Source organism: Microcebus murinus, chromosome 15 (genome assembly GCF_040939455.1).
Source record: "Microcebus murinus isolate Inina chromosome 15, M.murinus_Inina_mat1.0, whole genome shotgun sequence".
NCBI lineage: Eukaryota > Metazoa > Chordata > Mammalia > Primates > Cheirogaleidae > Microcebus > Microcebus murinus.
The window spans coordinates 1,816,466-1,830,634 of NC_134118.1; the positions used below are offsets into that span (position 1 = coordinate 1,816,466).

Consider the following 14,169-nt stretch of genomic DNA (forward strand, 5'->3'; position numbering starts at 1 on the left):
CAAAGGCTGGAGTCCCATTTGCTATAAAGTTTTATTTTATTTTGCTTGGAAGGGGAGTGAGGGGGAGAAGAGTCCTGACCTAATTTGTTCTAGGGCAAAATATTGTATTTCATGCAGAGGTGTACACCTGTACACAAATCCCACCTGCTTGCTGCCTGTGGGTGTTCAGTACGTGTGTGCCTACCAACCTGCCGGTGCACTGGTGCACACATGTGCTCCCCCCAGGGGCACATACCTGTGGCCATCTCAGGCCACCTAAATGATGCACTTAATGAAACCGAATCTAGTGATCTGAAGTTGTGCTTTAAACCCTTCATTTTAACTTCTCATTAACGCTGATGTAGTTCAAGTGTGCAGCACAGTGTCTGGCATCTATTAGGCACTTAATATAAATTGGTTAAATGAATAAATCAGAATTAGATTTAAAAAGTGATCTAGTACTGATGAGAAGAGGTAAGAAATAAGCACTGTGTGAAGATTCTAGACCACAAGGAAAGGCATGGGCTCTGAGACCTCTGGGTAACCCAGGGGCTTTGGCATGGAATGTTCTAGCAATATTTACTTACTTTTTCTAACCCTCATTTCTCAAACCTTTTTTTGAGATAGTGAGAGCCCTTGGGTTCTGATTATAGTCCCCAGAGACCAGAGGGGGTGTGAATGCCTCACTTCTGCAGGAACTGAGTTTCCAGAGTGACTTATTGTCACCTGGAGAGTAAAGAAATGTCCCAGCAGACACTTTGGCGGAGGATCCCTGGAGCCAGGGCTTAGGCCTTGCAGGGGGTCTTTCTAGCAAGACTTTCTCAAAAGGCCTGAAGGAAGCTACCTCACTCCAAGGCATGGATTTTGGAACTAGGGTCCTTATCGCGATTTTATAACTTGGAGAAAACATCAACACTGAGCCTGTCAATGCTAGTTCACAGAAAGGCAAGTTTTAATAAGAAAAGAGAAAAACAATTTGAAGGCCCCACAATTTTTTGTCTAACGACATAATTTCAAGTAAAGTGAATATGTGATTAAAACATCTCGATTTCCCAAAACCATTCAGAGGAGGCTTCGACAACAGCAAAGCGGTCCGACCCCGGAGTGTCACATCCCGGCTGCTACAAATTCCGGCGGTCCCCGCTCCGGCCGCTGGGACAGCGCAGTGGCGGCGGGGTCGCCGGAACCCGGGACCCGCGCGTCCGTCGCGACCCTCGCCGGCGACTCCGCCGGGCTCCCGCGCGCTCAGGCGTTGGGGTTGGTCCTCATGAGCTCCACGTCGGCGCGCACCATCTCGCTCACCAGCTCCTGCGCCCGGGACCCGCGCGGCTGTGAGGGAGGAGCTCCCGCCGCCCCCTCCCGCGACCCCCCACCCGAGAGGCCCCGCACCCGCCCGCGACCCCTCCCCCAACCCCGCCAGGCCTTGGCCTCTCGCGGAGCCGCGGCCAGCCGCCCGGGGCGCCCCGCAGTCCCCCCTGGTCCCGCCCGCTGCGGGAGGCGACACTTACATCGAACGCGACCCGGGGCTTCCAGTTCAGCTTCTGTTTCGCTTTGGTGCAATCTCCCTGCAGAAAGTCCTGGGGGAGGGAGGAGAGAGGAAGGGTGACGCGGGCGCGGCTGGGCGGCCCGGCGCCCGAGACCCGCGTTTCCCGCCTTCCCGCCCTGCCGGGCCGCGCGGCGCGGGGCCGCGGTCTGGGGAGGTCGCGGCCGAGTGCGAGCGGCGCGGGGCCGGGGCCGCGACAGCTAGTCCGCAGCTCGCCAGCCGCCGCCTTCGTGCTGCCCTGCTCCCCGCCGCGTCCCGAAGACCCCAGTGCGTTTTGTTTTGCATTAAGTTGCCAGGGACGCTACTGTGAGCACTGTTTCGAATTACTGCACTTCTCAGGCGAGAAGAGGAGCCCGGCCCTCGCCCTCGGCCGCCCGCGCCGCCGCAGCCGGCTCCCCGAAGCCCGCAGCCCGCCACGCGGCACCGTGCGCCCGGCACAGGGCGCAGCTCTTCCCGGCGGGAGCCCCGAGCTCTTCCGACCGGGGCAGACTCCGTTACGTTGCATCCGCACACCTACAGGCTCGTAAAACGAAACCAGAGCTTGAAGAAGCAATACTTACCCTTGCTGTCCAGGGGCACCACAGACGGCCTGCTCTACTCTGCGGGCCGTTCTGTGCCTGGACAGCGCGCTCTCCACCCGCTACCTCATTCCAGGCGCACCAGAGCTGCGCCAGCACTTGCAGCCAGCGCTGCTCCCCGCGCCCTGCAGCCACCTCATCCACCGCCTTCTGGGGGCTCTGCCGTCCCACAGCTCCCACGGAGGATCAAGTTAGTTTTCTAAGGAACCTCCAGCTCCCATGCCAGATGCTGGGGCTGCCATTTGCTTGATACTTGAGTTTCTCATCCCATCCAACAGGGCCTTACCAAAATATAAAAAAGGAGGCCAGTGACTCTGTGGCTTCGCTCACCGGGCTGTTCCCTACAGGGAGGGTCCACTTGCAAGCCCTTGGAAGGAAAGGGCCGAACACCACCAGTGGGGAAGGAATTAGTCCTGCACCTTAGCCCTCACTCACCAATTATTTTTATTACAGTTCTCTTAAGACTGATTTAGATGAAGATTGAGATGAGGATTTCAAGATGAGTTGCAAAAAACAAGGAAGGGAAGAAAGAAGGAAAAGAGAAAGGGAGGAAGCAAAGAAATGAGGGAAGAAAGGAAGAAAAAGAAGAAAAAAGACTGAGATAATGTCATTTTTAAAAGTGAGATAAACATTTAGCTTTTCCATACACAAACTTGTTCATCAAATAGTATATAATATGTGAATCCTCAAAATAAACAAGAGAATGTGAAGGCAGTATGAAAACAGCCAGTCTTTCAAGGTGATAAATACTTGATAATAAAAATACTCAGTGTCAGCTATGCACAATATAAAGAACAATCTAAAACCAGTTACATCATGTGAAAGTACAGATAATAAAGCTGCAACAGAAAGCCTTTCCCTCTTATTCTCTTCAGACTCCCCTGAAACTTGCAGGCTGGAGTTTGTTCTAACTTCAGTATGGAAAGGCCAGGAGGGCCGGGCGGGACCTGCCTGTGTTGAGCCTGGTGTTGAGCATCTTCTGTGCTAAGCCGTCTGTCCCAGTCGTGGTCTGCATTCTCCTGAACGTCTGTCGTCTGCACTGCTGGCTTGAAACTGTACTCTAGCAGAGTGCATTCAGCCACTGGTTCTCAATCATCCATCATTACTTTTTCAAAGGCTCTGCATTTCACAATACACTAAAGTACCGATTTCCTCCCCAGAGTGTTAATGTAAAACAAGTTATTTCTGCTGGCCCTAAAATCCATATACAGATTCTTCAGGAAAAGTAGAATACAAAAATTAGTAATTAACAATTTAACATAGCGCTACATGGAGATAGCAATATGAGCGAGAAGACAAAATCATTTATTTCTCTCACCTTTCCCTAAATAAATTTGTATATACTTCTACAACGCTTCTATTTTACTATAAGCATCACAAAAAGATATTCATCCTTTTTACCTCAGAGGAAGCTGTGCAATGTGCAGTCATGAAGCCTGTCTTTCTCCTCCCTCAATCCTATAGCAGCTTAGAGAAACATGGTTATTGTTTAATCACATAACACTGGCTAAAATCAACCAACGTGGCAAAGGATGCAATTCATGGCTGTGAATTTATAGTTAGCAAAACCCTAAAACCCAGTTTGGCTTCAAATAATCTTGGTAGGCTTGGGAAAGGGAGATTTGTATTGTAATTATGTTTCCTGTATTTTTCTACAAGTAGCTCGTAACATAAAAACAACCAGGGAACTACAATTAAGGAAAAAGAAAAATGCTTTTCAAAAACTTAGAAATAAGCATTGCTACCGCACACTGTGAAAGTATTTCATTGAAACCAGAGATGTGTGCGCACCCAGTTAAACTTCCCAATTTAGTTTTGAGCTCAGCTCCTAGACTGCAGTCTAGCAGCTTCCTTTAACCTTCTGCCAAGGCTCTGTCTCCCTGAAATTTAATTAGACCAAGAGACCTTGGGAAGGAAAAGGATAAGGTCCCGTCAGAACAAAACAGCGGCTGTCTATGCCAGCTGCTACTGAGCTGCATCTGGACCAGGCAACATGCTTGTGCTCCAGTCAGCTTTTAAGGAGAGATTAAGGACATCTCAGCTTGTCTTACATGCAACTGCTCCTGAAGGAGTTTCTTACTTCTTCCCATTGTGTCATTTATAGAAAAGATACAGTTACTGGCTCATTTGTAGGGTTCTGGGCACAGGGCGCACTGTGGGGTGGCGTGGGGGGCCTGTGGGGGAGAGCGCACCCAGCTCTGGGATGAGCCCAAGGACGAGGAATGGCTTCTTTAAAGGACATCCTCTGGCCCGAGGAGAAATCAGACAGTGGAAACTACTCTTACAAGGAAGTCAAGAACTGCTGTGCTCAGACAGGGGACTGCGAGGGAAGCATGAAGTCTGCTTATGTTTAACTCTCTTTTAAAGTCTTTTGAACTTCCACAAACTCCCTCCACTAGAGTATGATCAGCTCCTAAGGACAAGAGAGAAAAACGAGCTTATCTAATTTGCTCTTTTCTTCTTTTTGGACAGTTCAGTCCCTTCGTTATTTATAGACTTTCAGCCATATTATGACAACAGGGGCAATAGCTGAATTAAAGTGATGATTTTATGTGGAGTTTCCAAAAAGGACTCTGTGCATTGGGTGGTCTGGAGCTTTTCTTGAAAAAACGAGACAATAAAGCTCTGAGAAAAATTTAAAGCATTTCTATGTGAATATGACATTTCCTGAGCTCTAGCTTCTGGCGTCTTCACTGTTTTCATTGCTGTTCCTTAGGTGAGCTATTCGGTTTCAATGTGCAATTTATTATTGTCAAATTCAATCAGGTTTAACTGAGCATTTTACAGCAGCAAAATAGCATGAGCAAAATGTCTATGCCTAGACTCCCGCCCCCATATTTCTCTGAATTGCCAACTGCTGTTCATTCATTTGACCTTCAGGAGTTGTCCCTTGAACTGCATCACCTGGCGTACACCTCAAAGACTCAACACCAATGGTCAGAGTTGCAAAGAGCAGGTGGTAGGAGGGCATGTTTTGCTGTAGCAATTTTTCAGGCTTTCCTGGCTTAATGTTCATTAGCGTGAACTGATAAAGCGCCAGACCAAATTCTGGAAAAGTCATCAAGCCAGTTCCTGAGCCCATAGTAATTAACATAAAGTCCAGAAAAGGAGAGAGCAAACTGTGCCTTAATCTTCTACCCCAACTATAGTTCTCTTTCCTCGGCTCTCTTCCATCAAGATGACAACACATTTTTCAATTCCACTGGTCAGTTTTCTTTCCTTCCCCTGATCTTATTTGGATCATTCCTTAACACATTAAATCCCTTTGATAACACACCCTCTTTCTCCAAAATCTTTGTGGGGAATGCTATTAAATAGACTGTATAACTTTTCAAAGTTCACAGTCTTATTTCTTTTTTTTCCTTTTTCACTGAGTTTGCTTCGGGAAAATTTTAATATTTAGTTGAAACTATGTGTTGAATACCATGTTTCCTCAACAGGTCTACTTATAAGGTTTGCAAAGAACATCTGCTTAGGTGGAGACACGTTGTACGAGTGAGTGTGCGTCTTTTGGCAGGATGTTGCTAAATTTCTAATGTGCACCTTGGAAGAAATGGACTGTTGAGTGCTATGAATAGAAAGTGTATGGGCAGGGCATGTTAAAAAAAACCAAGGTGCTGGTGAGAGCCCTGGTGAAACGTCTTCAGGAATTTAAGGTATGGAGCTGTGAGTGGCACTCAGTATTCATTTTTCCCCCTCTACTTTTCTTGGAAAAGCAAAATGGAGGAATAGCTAAGGTTCCAAGAGAATAAAAGAATGCCAATGAATTTGGTTCTTGATTTGACTTTATGCTAACATTGAGTGAGTAGAAAAGTTGACTCTTGTGGTAATGCTTCTTTTTCAGAAAGAGCTGCTAAACACACACACACACACACACACACACACACACACGAAAAACCTCAGGAAAAAGCTTTACATTTGCACACAACATCCTAGTCAAGATGCAAGAGAAGCAGCTGAGAGTAAGACTGGGAAAAACAAAGAAGTCTGAAAGTTCCCCTAGAAAGTTTGCAATATACTATCTCTCTTACTGGCTGCAGTTTAAACTCCTACATGCTCACACATTTATCCTATGGTTTCATCCTTCCTAAAGAGGGAGGGACTGTCAGAGCAGTAAGAAATGTGATGGCGCCCCTCTCTCTTCCCTTTTACTGCTGCATAGCAGCACAGACTGCAGATGAAGCCAGGCCTCTCCTTTAATGACAAGGGGTGATAAAAGACAAGAAGAAAACAGCAGGCAGTCTCCTCTGCTCAGGAAGCGGGATTGTCCATCAGCAAGGGCTGACAGAATGTCAGGGCTCAAACAATGCTGGGGCAACCTCAGGGAAATGGAGCCATCGGCAGGGCAAGGAGCATGCAGTGGCAGTGGAGCAGGACAGAGCAAGCAGGCCCTGCACCGTGTCCTTGGCCTCAGCCACCTGTATGGGGGCCTCGTGTGGCAACTGGCACAGGGCAGCCACCGCATGTGTGCCTTGGCCTGACACCATCACTAGGCCCTCATATTGCCACCACTGTCACCTCCACTGGTAGCCTCACATATGAGCCCCATCAGCATGACTCAGAGCGTGCAGTCTTGTCCTCCTGGTGGTGCCTAAGGGGTCTTTAGTGGGACTCCCTCATTGATCCTCCTCTTCTGGGTGGGGGCCACTTATTCTCAGTTGATAGAATTTGTCCTTTGGGATCAGCAGCTACTAAGAGCTATGAACAAAGAAAAAGAAGTGCCCCTATCCCCATGTGTGCCGTGGACACCAGCCGGGAGGCCGGCCAGCGTGGCAGGCCTTTCTTGGAAAGCGTGGTGAACAATTAAGAAGTATTCGCTTTGAAAAAGGGTAACTTAATGACATTTACAGTGCAGCCTTCATATAAGTGCTTCTTTTTTTCACATGTATTTTAAAATATGATTAGCATAAAAACGGAAATGTAATTAGGAAAAAAGGGCTCTAGAAACTATACAGACAACATGATTATTTAGGGAAAATACTGCATTTAAGCATATTAATTTACTTTTAAACAAAGTTTTAAGAAATATCCTGGCCGGGCGCGGTGGCTCACGCCTGTAATCCTAGCTCTTGGGAGGCCGAGGCGGGTGGATTGCTCAAGGTCAGGAGTTCAAAACCAGCCTGAGCAAGAGCGAGATCCCGTCTCTACTATAAATAGAAAGAAATTAATTGGCCAACTGATATATATATAAAAAAAAAATTAGCCGGGCATGGTGGCTCATGCCTGTAGTCCCAGCTACTCGGGAGGCTGAGGCAGAAGGATCGCTCGAGCCCAGGAGTTTGAGGTTGCTGTGAGCTAGGCTGACGCCACGGCACTCACTCTAGCCTGGACAACAAAGCGAGACTCTGTCTCAAAAAAAAAAAAAAAAAAAAGAAAAAAAGAAATATCCTGGAGAAAGCCCTTTCGGGCAGGCATGCGTGGGTGGCACGGAATGAGGGCAGCGTGCTCTCCACCCCATGGGATGCACCATGTGTGCTGTGTGCAGCTGGGGCCACCCCAGGCTCGCTCTCTCCCCAGAGGGCAGCCCAGCGTCTGCCTGGCGCAGAGGAGTACAGTGCCCTAGAGTGGAGTATACCCCCAGGAATATACCTGCTGTCTGCCCAGTTAGCTCTGTGCGATTTTGGGGCCTGCCCTGTTCAACCAGGCACTGGTCTGAGCCAGCTGAGCAGAAGAAAGCAGTTCTTAGAAGCTGTGCCAATAGCTCTGGGGAGCTGCCTACTAACAGGTAGGTGTCTAATAGGTTGCATTAAATGAAATCAGCGTAGAGGACTTTAGGCATGTCGTCTTGCATCATACGTATTTATGAGGTGCTGTCTCTCTGTACCTGTTCTACATTTGCAATATAGAATTAATTTTTTTGTTAGCTTTATTTCTTGATCCCTGGTGATTACAGTAGCATCAACACAGAAAAGCTAGAATAATTACTGTAACTGGAGCCTCTTGGTTCTGATTACTTCACTGATCTCCATTCTGACCAGCTGATATTGGGGGGAGGGGCTGCTGACTCACAGTTGTAATGTGGGGGCCACTTAATGAAAGGGAGATAAGATTGTTAGTGATCTCAGCATTCTAGGCTTCAAAGCCAGCACCATGTTGTTGGAAATTACTGGTTGCTGTTAATAGCTGGATTTAGTGCTTGAAGATTTACCCATTCTAGGTGGAGGTGGCACAAACTCTGAGGACAGGAGATAAAGCACCTTTAAGTGGACTGATTAGGGACTGTTGTGACATCACTGGCAAGTGGCACTCTGGACACAAGATGTAGGCTGCTTTGCTTCTGCCACTTAGTGCTTTCTGTCCTCCAAGCACTTTACAGATAATCTAATTAAACCTCAACACAATCACATTCAAGATGCAACTCAAGAGATTTTGTATCTATTCAGGCAGCCTCGTTCCTCAGATGAAAGTTCTGTACATTGTGTTTTGGAGATGGAAGCCAGGCTGTCATCTGGCTCATCTTTAGCCTGGGCCTCCTCATCCGGGAAGGGCCACCTAGGCCAGGGGGATCTGGAATTGCACAAGATGAAGGTAATTTGTTTCCTCTAGCTTGTTAGGAGATCTAGCCTGCCTCTTAGAAAATGCTTCCCCACCACCCTGGGTTTGAACATTACTACTACAGAGTACAATATGGAGGGAATACTTTTTTCTTTGTGGTTTTTCTCAACTTGTATATTAGGTTCTCCAAGTCAAAAACCTCACTTCAGTAATCCATCCATTCATCCCTCTCCTCAACCCAAATAAAAATAAAATAATGGGGCCATTCAAACATACACCCTACATGTTCATTCAAACATTTATTCTCTCAGTAACTTCTTAAGAACCTGTAGGACTAACTAGGCAACTGACTCCATCCAAATTCTTGCTTTTTTGGCCATTTCTCTGGGGACTTTTATATTTAAGGAAAAATTGAGAGAACTGCTATGACATTTGTTAGTAAGTTTTTTGAGAGGCACAGAGAAATGATGAGCATTAAGATGAATCTTTCGGTTTCCTATCATGCTATTGTCCTTTCATCTGGCTTCCTGTTAAGGTAGGAAGGGTAACAGAATTCTCCCAGGCTGTGGTTATCTACACTACATGGTCACCTGGCATTATTTCTTTCATATCTTCATGAGAGGAACAGAGTCCTATACCTGAATGCATCTTTAGAAATAGTTTAGCCAAATAACTTGATGAATGTCACAAAGCCATCTAGCAGTAGGATTCTGGACTAGAAGCCAGGATTTCTGATTCTCAGTCCATCAATCACAATGTTCAACAGGACAAAACTGTCTGTAGAAAGTGCTGTAAGCAATATACTTTATGTACACTGATTTGAGTGGCAGAGGGGTCTCTAAATGATAAAGACTGTATTACATATAAGAATACCAACACAGCGCAGTGCTGGATGGAGACCAATACAGGAGAATCCACAGGGTATGATTCAATGTATGTGAGGTTCTAGAACAGGCAAACTCATCCCTGGTGACAGAAATGAGATCAGTGGTTACATGGCAAGAGCACTGAATGGGAAGGTACACCAGGGAACTTTCTGGGGTGATGAAACATTCCTTATGTTGACAGGAGTGTAGGTTACATAACTGCATGCATTTCTCAGACTGTTCAAACAGCAGTTAGCATCTATGCATTTCATTGTACATAGATTTTATCTCAATAAAAAAATTCTTAGAAACCCCTGGAGAGACCTGGATCCATAACATGGCTCAACCACTTAACTGTTTCTTAACTCCTCAGGTTCTAAACCTGCAAAGTTGTGAGAATTCAAGATTACATATGAAAAGTAGCTAGCACCCTTTCTAATTCACCCCACACAAGTTTTCTGGTAGGGCTAGGTATTATTCCTTTTCATTCAACAAGATGTAGGAAAATTATTCTTTAGCTCCTGTACTAATGTCGTGATGAGGATGTAAATGGCTGTCTCAGGGTTTTCCTGTCATACTTATGTGCTGCTTTTACCCTGTATCCTGACGCAGCCTCTATTTTTAGATCATCATTTTCTATAGCTGTAACCAGAGTGCAGAGGGTTTTGTATTCTGCTTTTCCCAGTCATTGCCCACATCTCACACGCTGCTGTTTGTCGTCAGCACTGACTGCTTTAGGCGCTGGGGAAGCAGCGTGGGCAAGGTGAGGCCCTGGCTGTCAGGCGAGAGACGGCAAGGGAGTGCACGGGCTGCGAGGAAGACACCTGCTGGGGTGTCTGGGCAGGGGAGCCACAGAGAGAGCAGCCCACCATGAGGCTGGAGAGGGGCAAAGGTCCCTGCCACGGGGCCTAGGCCTTTGCCAGCAAAGCCACGTGGTCTCGAGACTCCACTGTCTAGTCACGCCTTCAGTGGCATGAAGCTCTTGCAGCCCGTAGGCAGTGGGGGAAGATGGCAAGCTCAACTGCATGGAGCCACAGTCCGATTTTCCAGTGTCAGTTTTTGGAAGTATGTGGCTGACTATAAACTGACAGCTAACTATATGTTTTCAAAAGGTGGATGAGTTACTTTTGCCTTGCCTGCCCAACTCTAAAGCATAAGTCCTCTCTCCCATGGAAAATCTGCCACTCTTTGATGTGTTTGCGCCACTCTTGCAGGGACTGGGTCTGTGCTACCACAGTGGAGAGTCAGGACCATGCCCAGCCGGTCCCATGAGGTGCAGGGCCAGGGACTACCGGAAGCCAGAGGCAGGGCCTGGCTGTGCCACGTGGGCCCCGCTGGGGTGTGCAGTGGAAGGTCTGTCCCTCTTCTGGACATATGAGAGCACAGCCAGTGTCCGAGGGTGGCTCAGATGATGTCCCCCTACTTCGTCCTGGCTGGGGTGACGCTACAACGCTGAGCTCCTGCAGCTGAGGACCTCCTCCTTCCTCCGCACTGGCTTTCAGGAGGGTGGGACACAACGGCACTCACACTTGCTCCGGTTTTTCAAACATTTTCACCACACTCTGTGTGTGTGTCTTTGTAGTTGCATCTCTCTCTGAGTGTGTGAGGGTGTGTGTGTGTGTGTCTCTTTGGGTCTGGCTCTCTGGGGGTGTGTCCCCTTCTCTCTCCGTATGTCTGTGTTCACGTGTGTTGTGTAAAAGCCCACACATCTACACGGAAAGAACCAGCTGGACTTTGAACCCATCCTTTACAAGCCTAGAACACAAAGAATGGGTTCTGGGTTTGCTCTGAGACCCTGGAGGGTTTCAAGCACAGGAGCACGCACTGTGGTGTATGTCCTCAAGGACAACTGTGGACGCTGTGCTAGAGTAGAGCGAGTGGCAGGAGCAGGACAGGAGAGGCGCTAAGAGACTGCAGCTATAGACGTGGGGCAGACGATGGCAGCACAGGCGTGAGGGTGGCGTGCGGGTGTGGCCTGGGGAGGTGTGGGCAGGCTCGGGACTGATTGGGGGGGCGCACAGAGCAGGACGCGCTGATGGGATGGGGCTAGGGTGTGGGAAGAGGATTCACAGAGAACTAGGGTTTGGGCTAGAATGAGAACCTTTTTATTGCTTTCAAAGGCATTATATAAATTTCCAATGCTACGAGCAAAGTCCTACTAGCAAAGTATGAGTGCCTCTCACTATAACCTTGCCAGCATTACATATTATCTCCTTTTAAAGGAAACCTCTCATTTTTATGATTATAAAACAAGACTCTTTCAAAAGATTACTTTTGTGAAATTACCTGCACTTTCTCCTATCATTCCATGGAACTTACTTTCTTATTTTGGATCTTGACTTGATGCCAAAGGCTCTCAGCTGAGGAGGTCCGCTGAGCTCTGTGAAAGGAGCTCTGTGTCCACACGTCCTGGCTACCTGTGTGACAGGAAGGCTGAGGGAGACAGCTGCAGCCGCCTGAGGACAAGCCAGGCAAGGGTTAAGCGAGCTGTGTCCACTGCGCCCACCAGCACAGCCCGCTTTCATCCTCCGGCCTGCGGCAGGAGGAAGTCCGAGAGGTGGCTTTCACATGACATCATAAAAGCCTGATTTATCGCCAGCCACCAAACATCTAGAAAATCATAACATCCTTTCAGGAAAATGCAGTGGAAAATAATCAGGTTGACTTTGATGAAAGCTCTGGTGGGGGCTCGAGCGCGGCAGTCTGCACAGCAGCTCTTGGCAGGTGCCTTGTTTGCCCCACCCGCGCCGACTGGCCCCACCCGCGCCGACTGGGCCCGCCCCGCGCCCACTGGGCCCCACCCGCGCCGACTGGGCCCGCCCCGCGCCGACGACGCCCGCCCCGCGCCGACTGGGCCCCACCCGCGCCGACGACGCCCGCCCCGCGCCGACGACGCCCGACCCGCGCCGACGACGCCCCACCCGCGCCGACGAGGCCCGCCCCGCGACGACGACGCCCCACCCGCGACGACGACGCCCCACCCGCGACGACGAGGCCCCACCCGCGCCGACGAGGCCCGCCCCGCGCCGACGACGCCCGACCCGCGCCGAGGACGCCCCACCCGCGCCGACGACGCCCCACCCGCGACGACGAGGCCCCACCCGCGCCGACGAGGCCCGCCCCGCGACGACGACGCCCCACCCGCGAAGACGAGGCCCCACCCGCGCCGACGAGGCCCGCCCCGCGACGACGACGCCCCACCCGCGCCGACGAGGCCCCACCCGCGCCGACGAGGCCAGCCCCGCGACGACGAGGCCCCACCCGCGACGACGAGGCCCCACCCGCGCCGACGACGCCCCACCCGCGCCGACGACTGGGCCCGACCGCGCGGCCGCGATGGAGCGCAGCTTTCGGGTCCACAAGTAAAGCGAGAGTCCGGCCCATAGGCTGCCAGCTTGCCTCAGATAACACGTCAGTGTATGTGAAAAAACTTTGGAAATGATAGTTCTATCCAAATACGAGAAATTATTGATTATAAGAATATAAAAATCACACCGTGTCGCATGACCCACTGCCGACCGTGGAGCCAGGCCCAGGCCTGCCGCGCGCACCCCGACTGCGCCTGCAACCTCCCTGGCCCTGCCCTTAGCCGGGCTGTCTTTACAACACTGCTCTTCAGTTAGAACCCTTTCCTCACAAGGCACTTTTCCTAACGTAGTGTTTCCAAAGTAATGTGCCACTGTGGCCGTGTTCCTACTAACAAAGGGGCCAAGAGATGACAGAGAAGAGAAACCCAGAAATGGCAGAGGGAATGAGTCCTCATGCCACGAGAACTCCATCCCAGCAATCAGGAAAGTTTGATGTCTCTGTCACTTCTCTTGCTCAGTAACTGGATAAAACCACCAAGCTGGAACCTCTTCTTTGATGTACACAACATGCTCTGTAAATAAACACAGGAAAGAGGGACAGGGGTGGCCTACAGCCTCAGATAGTTCTAGAATTCTGGCTATATCAATTCTACAAAAGCCTGTTGTTGTCCAAAGTGGGCCTATCTTTGCAAAGTAACACCCACGCTGAAGTTCTTGGGCTTCTTGAGTTGAGGAAGAAAGATGTGATAAAGATTGAGCCTGAGCTGACAAAGGGTTAAGTCTGGGTTTGAAGATTGGCAAGAATGAGCACAGACTCAATTCAAAGTTACTTTCACTTCATATTACTGGTACCACAGCAAGCGTGCAGCATGGAGACGATTAACAGGTCAAGACTCAAGTGAGTAGACACAGCTGCCGACACCTCTCGCCATGAAGCCTGCGGGAAGGCTGGGCCGGTGCAGCCCCACGGAGGGAGGAGCCCCGGCTGGGCGGCCCAGAGTCTGGCCTGACACCGTCAGCCTAGGAGAGGGCCACCCACTGCCACACAGGCAGCCTTTACCACGCCACCATCACCTCCTGGTGAGTTTCATTTCTTAACAGCATCGCTGGGCCTGAGAAAGCCTGCCCATGCCTTATCTTCCTGACGTCTGCATGGGGAAGGTGGCAGGAAGGAGAGGTGAGGCCCAGGCCTGGACCTGCCACACAAACTCTGACCTTGAGCTTGCCTCCCCTGCACACAAGGGAATGCTGGGACTAGAAGAATTTGAAGGCCCTTCCCCAGCTTACTGCTTGCCATTCTGCTAGGCTTGCTGATTTTCCCATAGTGCTCTGGGCCTTCTCCACACCTCAGGGACCCTGCACTAGGTCTCCCCAGCCTTCTCCCATGCCTCGGGGACTGT

The 14,169-nt window shown here is 49.8% G+C and overlaps 1 protein-coding gene across 3 annotated transcripts in view; it reads right to left on the reverse strand.

The window, feature by feature from the left end:
• Positions 1-907: 907 nt before the first annotated feature.
• Positions 908-14,169, reverse strand: part of GMDS (GDP-mannose 4,6-dehydratase) — a 638,941-nt gene continuing 625,679 nt past the window's right edge. For all 3 annotated transcript variants that reach the window (XM_012768474.2, XM_012768473.3, XM_012768472.3), the window contains exons 10-11: positions 1,488-1,556; positions 908-1,287 (exon numbers count right to left, since the gene is read on the reverse strand). In XM_012768474.2, coding sequence (XP_012623928.1) covers positions 1,225-1,287; positions 1,488-1,556 — 132 coding nt within the window. In that variant the 3' untranslated portion in view covers positions 908-1,224. The remainder of the gene's footprint in view (positions 1,288-1,487; positions 1,557-14,169) is intronic.